General features: G+C 37.7%; 1 protein-coding gene across 5 annotated transcripts in view; it reads right to left on the bottom strand.

The window, feature by feature from the left end:
* Positions 1-2,905: 2,905 nt before the first annotated feature.
* CHL1 (cell adhesion molecule L1 like) overlaps positions 2,906-14,033 on the bottom strand; it is a 199,673-nt gene continuing 188,545 nt past the window's right edge. For 3 of the 5 annotated variants that reach the window (XM_027121418.1, XM_027121417.1, XM_027121419.1), the window contains 4 exons: positions 11,401-11,562; positions 10,625-10,756; positions 9,171-9,243; positions 2,906-6,586 (listed from right to left, as the gene is read on the bottom strand). In XM_027121418.1, the coding sequence (XP_026977219.1) occupies positions 6,370-6,586; positions 9,171-9,243; positions 10,625-10,756; positions 11,401-11,562 (584 nt within the window). In that variant the 3' untranslated portion in view covers positions 2,906-6,369. The remainder of the gene's footprint in view (positions 6,587-9,170; positions 9,244-10,624; positions 10,757-11,400; positions 11,563-14,033) is intronic. The other 2 variants (XM_027121420.1, XM_027121421.1) reach the window with 1 other exon arrangement.

Below are 14,033 nucleotides of genomic sequence, written 5' to 3'. Positions count from 1 at the left end.
AGCAGCCCGTGACTATTGTAGAGTTGATAGTCAGAAAGGTCTTGTGTGAAGAAGTGACCTTTAAATGGCCTATGAGCCAGTTTATATAAGATTTGGGAGAACATTTCAGACAGGAAAACAGCAATTGCAAATGTCATTAGGTAGAAATGAGTTTTCCTGGGCTCCAGAAACACAGAGAAGGTCAGAGTGGCCAAAGCATAGCTCTCTACAGAAAGAGAGTATGAGATATAGTCAGTATGGTAGGCAGGTCACTAAGATAGCTCGTATGGTCATGTGGTTAGGAATTTGGAATTTTGGCTAAGTTCACTGAGAAACCATTAATATAATCTGATTTATACTTTGTAAAGCTCCCTGCTTTACGGATTGCAGAGGAGGACAAAAATGAAGAAAACCAGCCCTAGGAAAAAGATGCCTTTTGCTTGGTTTAGGATGGTAGTAATAGTGGTGAAGAACTACGAAAGGGTTTAAAATGTATTTTGGAGTTAGAACTGATAGGAGGTGATGTGAAGCAGTGAGAGAAAGAGTGGATCCAGGAGTGACTTTCAGGCTTTTGGCCTGAGTCATTCAGTGGATACTGGGGTCATTTTTGAAGACAGAAAACCCGGGGAAAGAACAGTTTAGCGGTGCTAATGGAGATTCTTTCATGTTTGTGGACTCGCATTTTTCTCAAGTGCATTCATTAGCTGGGATATCTCCTTGTGACTCTCATTCTTTTATTTATTTAACAGATATTTAACAAATGTCCATCAGATGTCATACACTATACTAGACAGTTGATGTTTCCAGTAAAAACGAAGATGCAGCCCCCTACCCTTATAGAACTGCTAAACTAATCAGAGAAATAGACATGGTAATTAAATAGGCATACTATAAAACTGCAACAGGGATTAGTGCCAAAAATGAGAGGTAAGTAATGTTGTGATACGCTAGAATAGCGTGATTTGACCTAGTTATGGAAGTCTTGGGAGGTCTCTCTTAAGAAATGACATTAAATTTTAAAACAGATCAGTGATCTTGTGAAGAAGGAATAACTGTAAGGGGCTCATGACAGGAAGAAATTGACCAGATACTTGGAGCTGATAAAATATGGGTCTTAGCCTGAATTCCTTAACAGCAGAGCCTGCAGCAGTCAGGATATGGGCTACTAATTTATTAGGGAGTAGAGTCCTCATAAATTAGTATTAGGCATTAAGGGAAAGGGAGAATGAGGCAGGGAAAAAGTGAGAAACTATTAATAGAGGATGCAGTATTCCACTGGTCACTGTTAAATGCAAACGACTGCTGTAATCCATGGGACCATCCTGTTAAAGGGAGGTGGGAGGGGACATGGGAAAAGAGAAAAGGTTGGCATCTATCCACCAGTTTCCCTGTCTTACTGTGTAAACCTTTTCTCCATGGGGTGTTACTTCCTCCATGAGCAGGGTTCCGTGGTATCTCATGCCATAGTAGGAAGGGAAAAAGCCTGCCGGCAGAGTTTCGTCATGAGCACCCCACCACCCCGCCCTTAATCTCCACCTGGTTTTAGTCAGCTGTAGTCCATGCAGAGCCGCTCACTCCAGCAGCGGCTGCTACAAGGCAGACAGCACCCAGAGTATCCGAAGCAGGGCATAAGAGGCATTTGATACAATCACTGTAACAGGATTGGAGGGAGGAAGGGAAGAATGGTATATGATGGGAGCTTAGGAGGAGTCTGACCATGCTGGGTATTGAAGAACAATTAAAGATTTTTGTCCCTCTCTTAAGGGCACTGGAAAGGCATTTTGGGGGATCAGAATAGGGATGAAAGTGGTCCAGCTAATGTGTTCACAGGGCAGAGCAGGGGGCTGATCCAGGAGAAACACAGGCAATAATCTCAAGAGAATTTAGTGTAGGTTGAGTGTAGGGGAAAGGAGAAAGCTGGATATGAAGGATGATGCCTAGGTTTGTGGCTTGAGTACTTGGATGGACGCTGTTGCTTGAAATCACTGAACTGTACAGTTGCGGGGTGGGGGGGTGGGGGGAGGTGGATGGGAGCTGAACAGCTTTGGAAGGGGGCAATTGGCCTTCGCTTTTGAAACACTTCTCCCCCAGTCATCAGAGAGCAGACATCAAAACTTCAGATATAAGAAGAATTCTGGGATAAAAATACCTTGAAGTCACTGGCCTGCATGTGACAATCAAAGCCTTGGATGGATGTGACACTTCAGGGAGACAATAGAGTGGGAAACAGACTTGGAATTGAGTCTACCAAGAACTTCAGGATCCGGTAAGTTTGGATGTCCTATTTTCTTCCTGGAGAATTGCAATGTAGTAAATGTTACCGCTTTTTAGGTTGCATACAGTGAGCTGTTTTCTAGATACAGTTTGGCTTGTTTTCCCCCATTATATGTTCTGACCACATTATCTTAAAACCAAGCAGTTTCTAAACATGATCAATAAGTCAGCTTTGAACTCAACCTCACCTTTCTAAAGCATTCCTAAGAGGAGTGAGGGAATAAAAAATATATACTGTATGTAAACTGCTTAGTACAATTAAAACACTTATAAACTCACAGTTGTCCACAGATTGTCTGCTGAGCCACAGGCTGTGCCCCATCCTTATTTGAAAGTATAGCATATTGGATGTTTTCTTGCAAAGCAAAAGTTCTACAGTGTTCTAAAAGCAATCAGATGAATATACATTCATCTTAATTTTACATTATCATAAACAGAGAGTTTATTGGCATATTTGTTTGTAGACGTGCATGATGTTAGATGGTCTATTTGTAAATATAGTCATTCAGATCAAAATCCTTTATTCATCCCTCATTTACGCTCTACTAATTTATACTTCATTTATAGATATCCCAGGATCAGAGGCAACTGAAGTTAAGGTTGATATGTAAATTCTGATTGTTCGTATCTGGGTAGAAAAGCATACAAACGATTTTAGAGTACATGAAGGCGAATGTTTATTTGGAAAGTTGAATTTCTTGTATACTGAAAATATTTTTTAAACCAAACATATCCATAAGTGTAATACAGACACCACCTACAATACAAACACATTTTAAGCAAGTTCTACTATGAATATTAACCTAAGCCAACAGAAAATCAGGGAAACCAGTTTCTACATACCTTTTACCTGTTTGGGGTTGTAATCAAACAATTTAAGATATAAAGAAAGCTTTGGCTCAACCCTACTTATTTCACTATGGGCACACTGGGATAGATACGACCACAGATTACAAACCCAATCCCTTTATAATCAATGTAAAATTGTTACAAGACTCATATCTTAATGACATGTAAACATTTTTAGGGTTTCAATTGGCAATTATGCTTTAAACGCTTAGAAAATCACACCAACATTTTTCATTTTTGTTCTCTCTTGAGCTCATCTCTTCCATGAATATAAAGTAGGAAAAATATTATTTGAGAATTCCAGCATAATTTCATTGTGCTTTACACTTTTATAAACATGGATACATCTAAAATATCAGATGCCTTTACACCAACAGAATAAATCCCCCAAATTCACATTTTCTTATAAATACACCTGCAAAATTCGTGAAAAACCCTTTTGTATAGCAAAGACCCTGCTTAATTATCTTCGGATTAATAATTTTTGATGGCATGTGCAAATCATACTGCTCATGGAACAGTAGAGTGCGTTCCTGCAGATTTGGTTTTCTATAAAAATATATTTATGTGTTCACAGGAAACAAGTTGAGTTGGTATGTGGGGGGTGATTTTCGACATATCATTAGATTATAGGTTTATGAAGTTAGAAGGCATCTTAGCTTTTATCATGTTCAAATCTTTCTTCATAAAAAAGAACACCCTGTGATGGAGAGAAGGTAACAGAGAATCATTAGCACTTGAGAGAGTTTGAAGCAAACGGGTCAAGCAACTTGCCTACGGTTTATGTACAAAATCAGTGCTGGAACCAGGAAGAGAACTTGGATTTTCCCAGCCCTTGGACAGCTGTCTAGGAACTGATCCCCACCAACAGGCCTTGAGATTATATACAACCTATTACATTGAAATCCTATTGCCAGGAGACTAGAGAAAGTTAGTCATGGACCTATTCCTTCTGTGAAGCTTCCCGGTAGAAACCACATGCTATTGAGAAAAGGTAATAGAGAGTGATAGCAAAAGGCAGTGTGAAAGCAATCTCATTTTTCAAGTCCCTAAGTTTTGGCCGTTCAGAAAATATGAGCAGGAACATCCTTCTTACTCACGCAGTTAATGGAGAACTCTACGATCTAGGAAAAGCAAACATTTCATGATTTGTGTTTCCTTCTAACTTAAAGGTAATTAAATTGATAATAAATCTAATCCTAATGCACTTCTGAGATTATGTCCATCCTGCAGGATTCCGTTAAAACCTTGTTTAGCTGATGACAAAGAAGAACAAGTGGAATACTAGTGGGACTAAACTCAGAAGTCCTAACCTTGGCCTCATCGATAGCTGAGTACCCGAAATTCCTCCCAGGTAAGTCAAAACATGATGATTCTTCCTTGAGAAAAGTTGTGCCTTAAAATTAGATGGGGATGAAGCTCAAGGGGCCGGATGGGTGGGTGCGTGCACCCTCAGAGTGAGGGTGAGGCCCCACAGTAGTGCCTTCCCCCTTTGGGAATTCTTACTTCAGGGGTGTGGTCAAGTCCTGAGCCCACAAAGAATTGTTTTAAATAAGACCTTCTTTTGCCGCCTATCCCTTTTGGAGGACAGACAAGGTTTAAAACGATCATTAGATAGTCCATGCATTGGATTATTGCATTGACCATTATACACACTCCCTCATTTTAGTGCACAAGAAAGAGCGGGCTACATACATCAAAGTCAAGGGTTTAACAATATACACCGATGGGTACAGTTCAAAAAATAAAATCTGTGAGTCCATTTCACTTAAACATAATTAAGAAATACACTGAAGAATGTTGAGGTAAGGTTAAAAATGTTTTCCATAAAATGAGAAGCTCCACACTGAATTTTACTGACAGACACGCATGCACTGTCCTTCATAGTATTTCTAAACCGTTTCCATGTATAATTTTAGAGGGACTAGTAGCTCACGTGCCAGGAAATAAATTCCCTGACTTTGTACTGGCTTGGACAGAAGGCGAACATAGAAAACTATCCCCCCACCCCAAGATGTTTAAAGTGTGATACAGGCAAAACCTATGTATAGGAATTTCTACTGTAAACAGTTTTCCTTTTGGGGGGCTGGGGTAGGAGCACACTCAACAACAAAAATTTACTTTGAAACATTCCCCTCAATATTTATATGATGATATTTTATTTTGAGATGGTGGGGAAAAGCACATAAGAACAGAATCCAAATGCTTTGTACAAAGTCTTCAGTTTGGGAACCTCATGTGATTGGTTGGAGCTTTGGAATGATGAAACATGGTGCATTACTATATCCCCCAGCTGCACAGACATGCCTGTTAATGTTCTTTTTCTCACTCCAAAATAAAACAATCTCTATTTTAAATTGTGTAAATATTAACATCATATTTACAATGCATTCATGAAATATATGGAACATAACATTATACAAACATAGAGAAAAGGTACAGGCAGTCAGTTTAGAAATGGAGCTATTAAATAGATACCAATTATTAGACCACAGCATCACGGACACCTCCTGCCTGTTCTTTCATAAGATAACCTGACCACTGCTTCTTTTGCAGCTGAATTGAGTCCAACACAAAAACACAAAAAACAAAGATGTTTTTTGTAGATGTGATGAGTGACAGAAATTACAAATTCACGTTGAAACTGAAAAAGGTAGAATTCTGTTTAAGCATGACCGTCTCTGGGCAAAGAGTTAGGCGCTCAATAAATACTAGTTGATCGTTCACCTAAGACTTCTACTACTCAAATTTTAAATAATAAATTTAGACTGTATATATTCCACGAACTGTTTAAGTAAGACATTCATTCTCTTTACATTTTAAATAACCAGTTTGCTTACCATCTTTTAACCTGTCAGGAAGCGAAGTCACTAAGACAGTTCTCCGAGACGGAATACACATGTGCATACACAGAAAACCCACAAGGTAGCAACATCTCTGCAAACACAGTGAAGAGTAAAACCAGGCAAATATGGAGTTCACTGGATGGATACTTTGGATTCAGGTGAGGTGAATCTAAATACAGGATTTCTTTTGTGTTCTACATTTTGAGCACCTGGAAAAAAAAAAAAAACACAGGCGTGTAGTGCTAGGTGTTTTACTTTTTCAAGGCAGTGCTATTGTTCTCAACACAACTGCAGGAAGTTGGAATTCTGGATAGTCTTTTGCCACAATGTTTCTCTTCCTAGAGGAAAAGTTCTTGCTCCCTTGAAGCAGATACAGATGGAATGTTGGTGTGCACCGCTGATGGGTTTCTATGCTCTGCGTTTACGCTCGGAGTGGAAATGGTGCTGTAGAACTTCCATTGCTTTCCACCGATCCTTTCTCCTTCGATCCAGCATAGGCGCCAATAAATGACCCATCCTCACTGAATAGACCGTGGTCACCTTCTCCATAATCGACTAAGCTGTCGGCACTTTCTGTGGCCTGCATATCCCTGTTAAGGGAGCGAAGGCTTCCTTTGAGAGGTTTTTCATCGCTGTCACTAGCAAATAAAAAAGAAGAATTCGACAAAATCTAAGGTGAGGTATTCACGTAAAGCAAGACTCATGCACAAGTGCTAACAGGCTTTTACATTTTCTGGATATTCATATTAGCACTGAAGACGAGACAGGTAAATCCTGAATGACCCCTTCCACAAAGAAATGTTTAAATCGTCATTACCAAATTTGTGTCGTTCTGAGTAACTGAGAAACTCACGACCCTCCTGCTTCCCTTTAAAACTGAGACATGCAGATATCCAATCTGTTGATTACATGGAGAACAAATGTTATTTCCTTCCCTTTCATGAACTTCTGGAACCCTCGTCTCGAACTCAAGTCTCAGTCTTCTTTCTTTACCTTTGATCCTGCATGTTCCTCCAAATCCCTCCAGAAATGTCTCTCTTGTTTAGGTTAATCAATCAAATTCTGTTTCTTGTAACCAAAGAACTTTCTTGAGTTTCTAAACTCAGGTTTGTTAAATGAGAAAAAAAAAAAAAAAAAGCTGGCATTTTTAGAACAGAAATACTACAAGTATCCTACATTCATTTATGCTTTGCATTCTATTCAACAAAAGTCTGAGTTAGTACAAGGTCTATAAAATGATATAGTTTTCTTAATTTCTAGATGATGGGGTTTTTTTTAATATCAACTTCCATCACACTAGAAAGCTGTACACCAAATTAGAAGATTTTATAAAATTCTAAAAAAGGAAAATTTGGGAGAAAAATATAATTGCTGTGCTATTAGCACTTGAATGTGGTAGTCCCTGGTGCTGGTCATCCAATAGGTCCATATCTCAGCCTGCTGGAAGCGTGGCAGGATGATACTTCACTGCCCTCTGAGTTAGGCATTGCCATGGGACTTGCTTTGGCCAAAGTGAGCAGAGGTGACATATGTCACTTTCCAGCCAGTACTCCGTTTGCCATGTTCCATTTCCTCTGCTGTGCTGACCCCTCAGTACTCGCTCACCAGCCGGTGCTCCCAAGTGACCAAGATGGCTCGAGCCATCTGTGTTGCACACGCAACTTGAGAAAGAAAAATATATGGCGTTGTTTTCAACAGCAGCGTGACCCAGACTGTCCTGACTCTCATATAGTGACTGGCTCCCGAACTGGGCTGCTACAGTTATAAAAGCAAATACGAAGAAAACAAAAAGACAAAACGTGGCATTACCTTAAGGACCAGGCCACAAATAGCGAAGCAACTCTTACCAGAAGCTGGAAAGAGGAGAATTCACGTTATGTAACTGTCTCCTTGTGTAACTGTCTCCTTGCATAGTTTTCCAGGTAAACATGTAGTTTTGCGTAAAGAAAGATGATGGAAACTGTATTAACTAACAGGATGCCAGGTGAAAGCTTGCAGGGGACGATTGTACCCGTCTTTTTACAGCAGCAGCAAAATATGAGGGAATGGGTTTTAAATAAGGCATGTCTTCGTTTTTTCCTCATAAAATCGAACCAGTAATATCTATCTTTCAAAAGTATTTTCAACAGTTGCCATAGGCTCTCAGTGATCCCTGCCTTGTGGGATTTGAGTCACAATTTCCTACATTTGTATAATTCCAAGTTTTCTTTTTGTCTCTCTCCCTTCAGCCTTTAATGCTCCTTCTCCGTGGAAACTACCTCAGATGGAAGGAAGAAGAAGAAGTATAGTGCAAAGTAGAGCCTAGAAGGAGGCTCAGATGTACATCAGTTAACGCAGGATGGCTAATCAGAATACTCCACATCCCTGATTCTAGTCATGATCCAGGGTGAGGCCACTCAGAGCCAAGCAAGTCCATTATTTGATATGGACGCTGGTCTTGTGTGCCAAATGGCCATATACGCCTGGAGACTGTAACAGCTCCTTTGGCTGCAGTATACAGAGGACCTGACTGAAAACAGTGGCATCCTAGAAAAGAACAGGTAAGAAAAGAAGAGGTACCTACCTCATTTCAGATTTCTTGCAATTTCTCCTACGTGTGACACACTTTTATACCTTCATAAGTTTGCTCTGGTAGTTAAGAGTAACGCAGTCTTTTTCATCCTTTCCTCCTTTGGAATGGACCCTTCCCACAACTTCTCTTAGGCAGAAATGGCTGCTCCCTTTTCCGCTCTTATTCTCTTTCATTAATTACAGTTATTTACATTGATACTTTTTTCCTCTGAAGACTAGGTTCATCTTGAGGACATGCTCTGTGACTCAATCACCTTTTAGGTACACACCGTAGGTGCACAGGATACATGTTTATGGGTGTAAACTCCATACAACCTGGGTTCACAATGGCCACGGTGAGGAGAGACTACAAGCTGTTTTGGCTACTCCATCTATAGCTACTCAATCTAAATAACAGTAGTGTCCTCTGCATAACACCTTTCAAGAAAAGTGTCCTAGCACACACGCTACCTAGATAGCGGTTACATCCCCACCTCAGCACAGAGAAATTTGATTGGGCCACTTAAGGCCCTTTGTTTTCTTTTTAAACTATTCTTTATAGGAGTATTAAAATATAGTCCTGTAATCGTTAAGAACAAACACTTTTTTCTATTTGTAAGCTGATGATGAATATGTGCTCTGCTACATTTTTCAGTGGAGCGTAATGTTTACCTGTATTCACCAAAGGTTTCGTCTTTCACTGACTGAACTTCTGGGTCTGGATGCAGATCTTCCTTTTCTTTTACTGAAAAAAAGGGGGAGGGGAGTTAATACAAGTAATTTTTAAAGACATATTGAACAGTGCTGTTGACAGTGAAAGTCAGGTTTGTTGTGGTGTACAAACTAAGGGGAATTAAGAAAAAGTCAATCATTTGGTGGTTCTCTCTCTCTTACTCCAAACTGCCTCAGTAAGCAGAATATTCAAGTCTATAATGACACAGAATAAATTAGATTTATTCTGCATCGTGGGAGACAGGCCCAGGAGGCTCTTGCTTCACTTTACCAGGAAAACTCAAACTAAAACCCTTCTTCATGGCACCTTTTACTACTACTTGCCGAGACCTGGGAGTTTCTCTTAGTTGTCCTGAAAATGAAATGCTGACTTGTTTTTCTTTTCTGGGCACGATTTGAAGAAGCTTCTTCAGAATTGGGATAGGGCAACATTTCACAAATGACAATTCGTTGGGACACTCAAAAGGAAATGCTCTCTCTCTCTAAAATTACTTAGAGCATTCATGAGTCATTAAAAATCTAATTCCTAACAAATTCAGTCTAAACAAGAAAAAACATGTATAGTGGCATAAATTCTGTGTAACTTGACAATTTAGAAATTATTCTCTTGTTTGATTGTGCAGTATACATCATGGGCTCCCCAAAATATTTTGCTGGATGAATCGTAAGCCAGTAAAAAATTTCACACTGATCTGAACATCAACAAACGAATAGCACTGGGATCTAAATCTTTCCCCCTATGTAAAAGCATCATGAATGCTAAGCAAAAATAATAATAGTAACAACAGAACATGTATATCTGAAAAAGACAAACGAAATTTGGAAATTGAATGAAATTAAAGCCAAGCCAGATATTAATAATTAATTAATTCAAGAGGCAGTGTATCCGATATATGTCATGGTAATAAGAAGTGCGTTCCCAGCACTGGTTAAGTTTAAGTAACACAGTTGACTAGCAGAGCCAGTACTATTAGAATGGACTAATGCAAAACATCTCTGGGTCATGAATGTGTAGAGAGGCGTACTATAAATGGGTCCTTCTTTAGACATTAAAATATATGTGTGTGACTTAGTAACAGGTCTTACCAACATCTGTGATACTTTACAGATAGAAAATAGAAGCTTGGAAGTATTATATGTCTCCCTAGAGCCTATTTTATATACTAGAAACAAGAAAGCAACCAACCAGAGATAATATTCTAGACCCCACGTATTCCCTTCCGTTAGTTAATATAGGAATTTTTCCCCCTCTCAGTATACTGTACACCTAATGTTCTAATATCAATTTGACTTAAATGTGTAATTAAAAAAATTAAAGATGTCTCTGAAGACAGCCCCCGAGAAATTAAAGACAATTTAATAAAATTCAAAGTCATATTAAGAAACAACTTTACCTGAGTACTTTCCACCTTTGTTCCTCTTCACAAAGCAAACAGTCAACAACATTAGGGTGAGAAGAGCAATCGCACACATCAATCCAATAAACCAGCCTTGCGTGGAGATGTCATCATATAAACCAGCATATTCTGTTGTACAAAGAGAAGTCACACGTTGAGCGCTAGAAACGGTCTTTGGAATTATGTCCTTCTGGGGAAAATTAAACACCATTTTTAAACATACAAAATAGCATCAATTTTATTTTTTCCTTGGAACGACCCTAGAGGGAATGTGATTCGAAGGACATTTCATTGGGAGAATACTGATAAATCAATCATTTAATCATTTTTTAGAAAGGGCCCTCTCAAATTGCGTTTGATTCTGTGGATGAAAACCAAAGACAGACAGTAGAGACAGATGCAGTTAAATACAGCAGCAACAGCAAGCAAGCAAAAGCACAAGCTGCCTCGGTTACATGCAGGTTGCTATGGAGACGCTGGGGTTTTGGTTGTGGTTTACTTTTGGGTTTCTGTTATTAACACACGTTAATTAGCAGCAGACATTTTTAGGCAACTACTCTGGTAAAAACAATAAGGGATAACTCGGACCTTGATGAAACATTTTTTGTTTTGACAATTTTAAAATGCTATGCCAAAACAAATGGAAACTACTGTTGTTATAGCTAACATACTTCGTATTTTTATCTTTAATATAGGAAGTATGTAACATTAAATAATCTACAGAACACAGATGTATTGTCTAAGATGGCTCCAAACAGAGTCTCATTTCTCACCTCTCCCTCTTGTCTCAATTACATCTTCAAAAATGCTATTGTTATCAACCCAATTCTTAGTCAATAGGCGAACTATATGTTCAGCTCCCGGCTCAAATGTCTCTACTGGGTGAATCTTTTGAGTAAGATTTACTCCTTCTGATATCTTCCCGACACGTTTACCTAAGAAACGTACACAGTTAAATCATACGAATTGTCATCACTGAAAAGTAGGACATGAAAAGTAAAAAAGTATTGTTATTTGAGATGAATAAGAGAGCCCTTTGTAGCATTTTTTTCCTCAGTTTCTGAATTATCAGAAGATCAAGAAAAGCAACGTTTCAAGATTTTCTTTTTTAATATGCTGATATGGAGTAAATGAAATGAACTGAATTCATGTCCTTTAAAGACGATGCACTTACTTATTAATGAAGTGATACTATAAATCCGCCTGGTCATATGAATGGTTTAAAACCAAACACGGGCTTCAAAAAACTATACAATGTCATCCGTTGCAATTTGGACTTTCACAAACCTAGCAGGGACGGAATATGGCAATTTTGGCTTATAAGTGAAAGCATATGGCATTAAAGTCTTAACTCTGTATTATTACTTCTTTTTGCTTTGGTTGTCTTCATAAATATTGGTGGAATAGCATCACAGTATGCTCATATATTAAATATTTGAAAATCGTAGGAACTTAAGCTACATAAAAGTGCAGGTTTACAGGTACATTTAAATGAAATGCATTGAGATTTTCAAAGTGAGAAATTTACACGTTTCAAGAGAAACGTGAATATGTCAATATATTAATTGTAGAATATCAGCAGATAAAAATATGACTCAAGTGTCATTAAAATATACATTTAATGTCTAATACTATAACAAAATACCTAAAATATTTTTCCTTTTGATCCATACTTTTGCTAAGAATTAACTCAATTAAATAAATGTAAACCAAGAAATGTTAACAAGTTATTTGAAAATGAAATATATTCCATGTTGAGAATATTAGGAGTCATTACACTGTTTTAAGTGAGAATGTGTCACACGTTAAAATTTAGTTACAACTTTTCACCACAGAGTAAAAATTGATTAAATAGTTACTGATAACACAAGGAGCGTTAAAAAATGGCACCATGGGAAAAATAAGACCAGTTATATTAGCTGAAGAAAGCCTTCAAGATTGAGCATCATTGAAACAAAACACAATTAATTTTGCCCTTGAAAAACAGAAATTTAGTGTTATATTAAGTAGCGCAAGCTTTTGAAAAATAGAGCAAAGCAAGGGTTTTATTCAAACCAGTAATGACACAAAAAAGAATATTTCTGATTAACTCCATTTTTCCCCCAGTTAGAGTGACAACCAGAAAATGATGGGGGAAAAAAATGCTTGTGTATCAAATCCCATTCTCTGATTTAATGCCAGATGACCTTAAAATGTGCCATCTATGCAAAGAGAACAAAGATACACAGAAATAATTCCAATTTGCACAGAAGTTATCATTTTTAGAGAATTTAGTGATAGCAAGATGGATTTCCTCAATAGAAGTATATATATATGTATATTATTTTTTCTCTCTTTTTCTCAAAGATCATGCTGAAATTGAGTGGCAGAAGGAGATTACAGTTTCTTTCCTGTAAATATGGCAAGATAGGCCTATAGAAGAAAAATCAGTGTCAACTAGGGAAGGGGACAGTATCTGAAAATGCAGGATCCTGAAAAAGAGCACAAACATACTAGTAAGAAACATTTTCAAATTACAATACATGAGTGAAGAAATCTGCTGTAAAACACTCAAGCACATTAGTTATATCTTTAATTTGCAGAAAAGATGTAGCGTCATTTATAAAACCACATAAACAGCATTTTCTACCCTCTGAAAAGAGTTTGTCAAACATAAACACAACCAAGCCCAAATTCTCCAAATATTTCCATAGATACTAGAATGCCTAGCTATTGTAAGGCAATTTTGTGAATTTCTTTTCTTACATGCTTCAAATTGGCAGGAATGGGATTAGCATTTCTGACACAGACTATGGTCTTGGTCTTAAAAAACAACCGCCCTCTCCATGCCCTAAATTCTGATTTAGAAAATACTAAAGTTGCATGTTTACATTACCACTATTCTGACTTACTTTCTTTGTGTTGAACACTTGATATCCGTTTGAACTCTTGAGAAAGAAGAACCTTTTAGTTACTAGAAAGTTTTCAATCACCATCTTTAAATCTACCTCTTAGGAGTAACTAAATGAGTTCTTCATTTCACGTGGTGTCTAATCCATCCTTGGGAATAACTTGTGGGTTTTTGGGAAGAAACCATTTTGAATATATACATATATATTTTTTCCCCATAAAAGGGAGTTTGGAGTATTTAGGGAGTCTGAGGAAAACATAAGCTCTTCATTATTTAGCTACAGTAGGAACAAAATGAGAGGAAGAAACAAACTGACAATAAAGGTCACAGCATAACCATTCACACAAACCCATTGATTTTATACTGATTCACAAACTTCAATACATTTCCATATGTATCTTTTATAAATGATAGACAATTCAATTTTCTTCATTATTATTTTCTTTTTCCATAGTCTAAAAATTGGGAAAGCATCAAGAACACATAAATGACACATAAATGACTTATTTGTATTTC

This window comes from Aethalodelphis obliquidens, unplaced genomic scaffold (genome assembly GCF_003676395.1).
Source record: "Aethalodelphis obliquidens isolate GAN/ISIS:26980383/991018 unplaced genomic scaffold, ASM367639v1 scaffold22, whole genome shotgun sequence".
NCBI lineage: Eukaryota > Metazoa > Chordata > Mammalia > Artiodactyla > Delphinidae > Aethalodelphis > Aethalodelphis obliquidens.
This window is presented reverse-complemented; position numbering and strand designations above follow the sequence as displayed.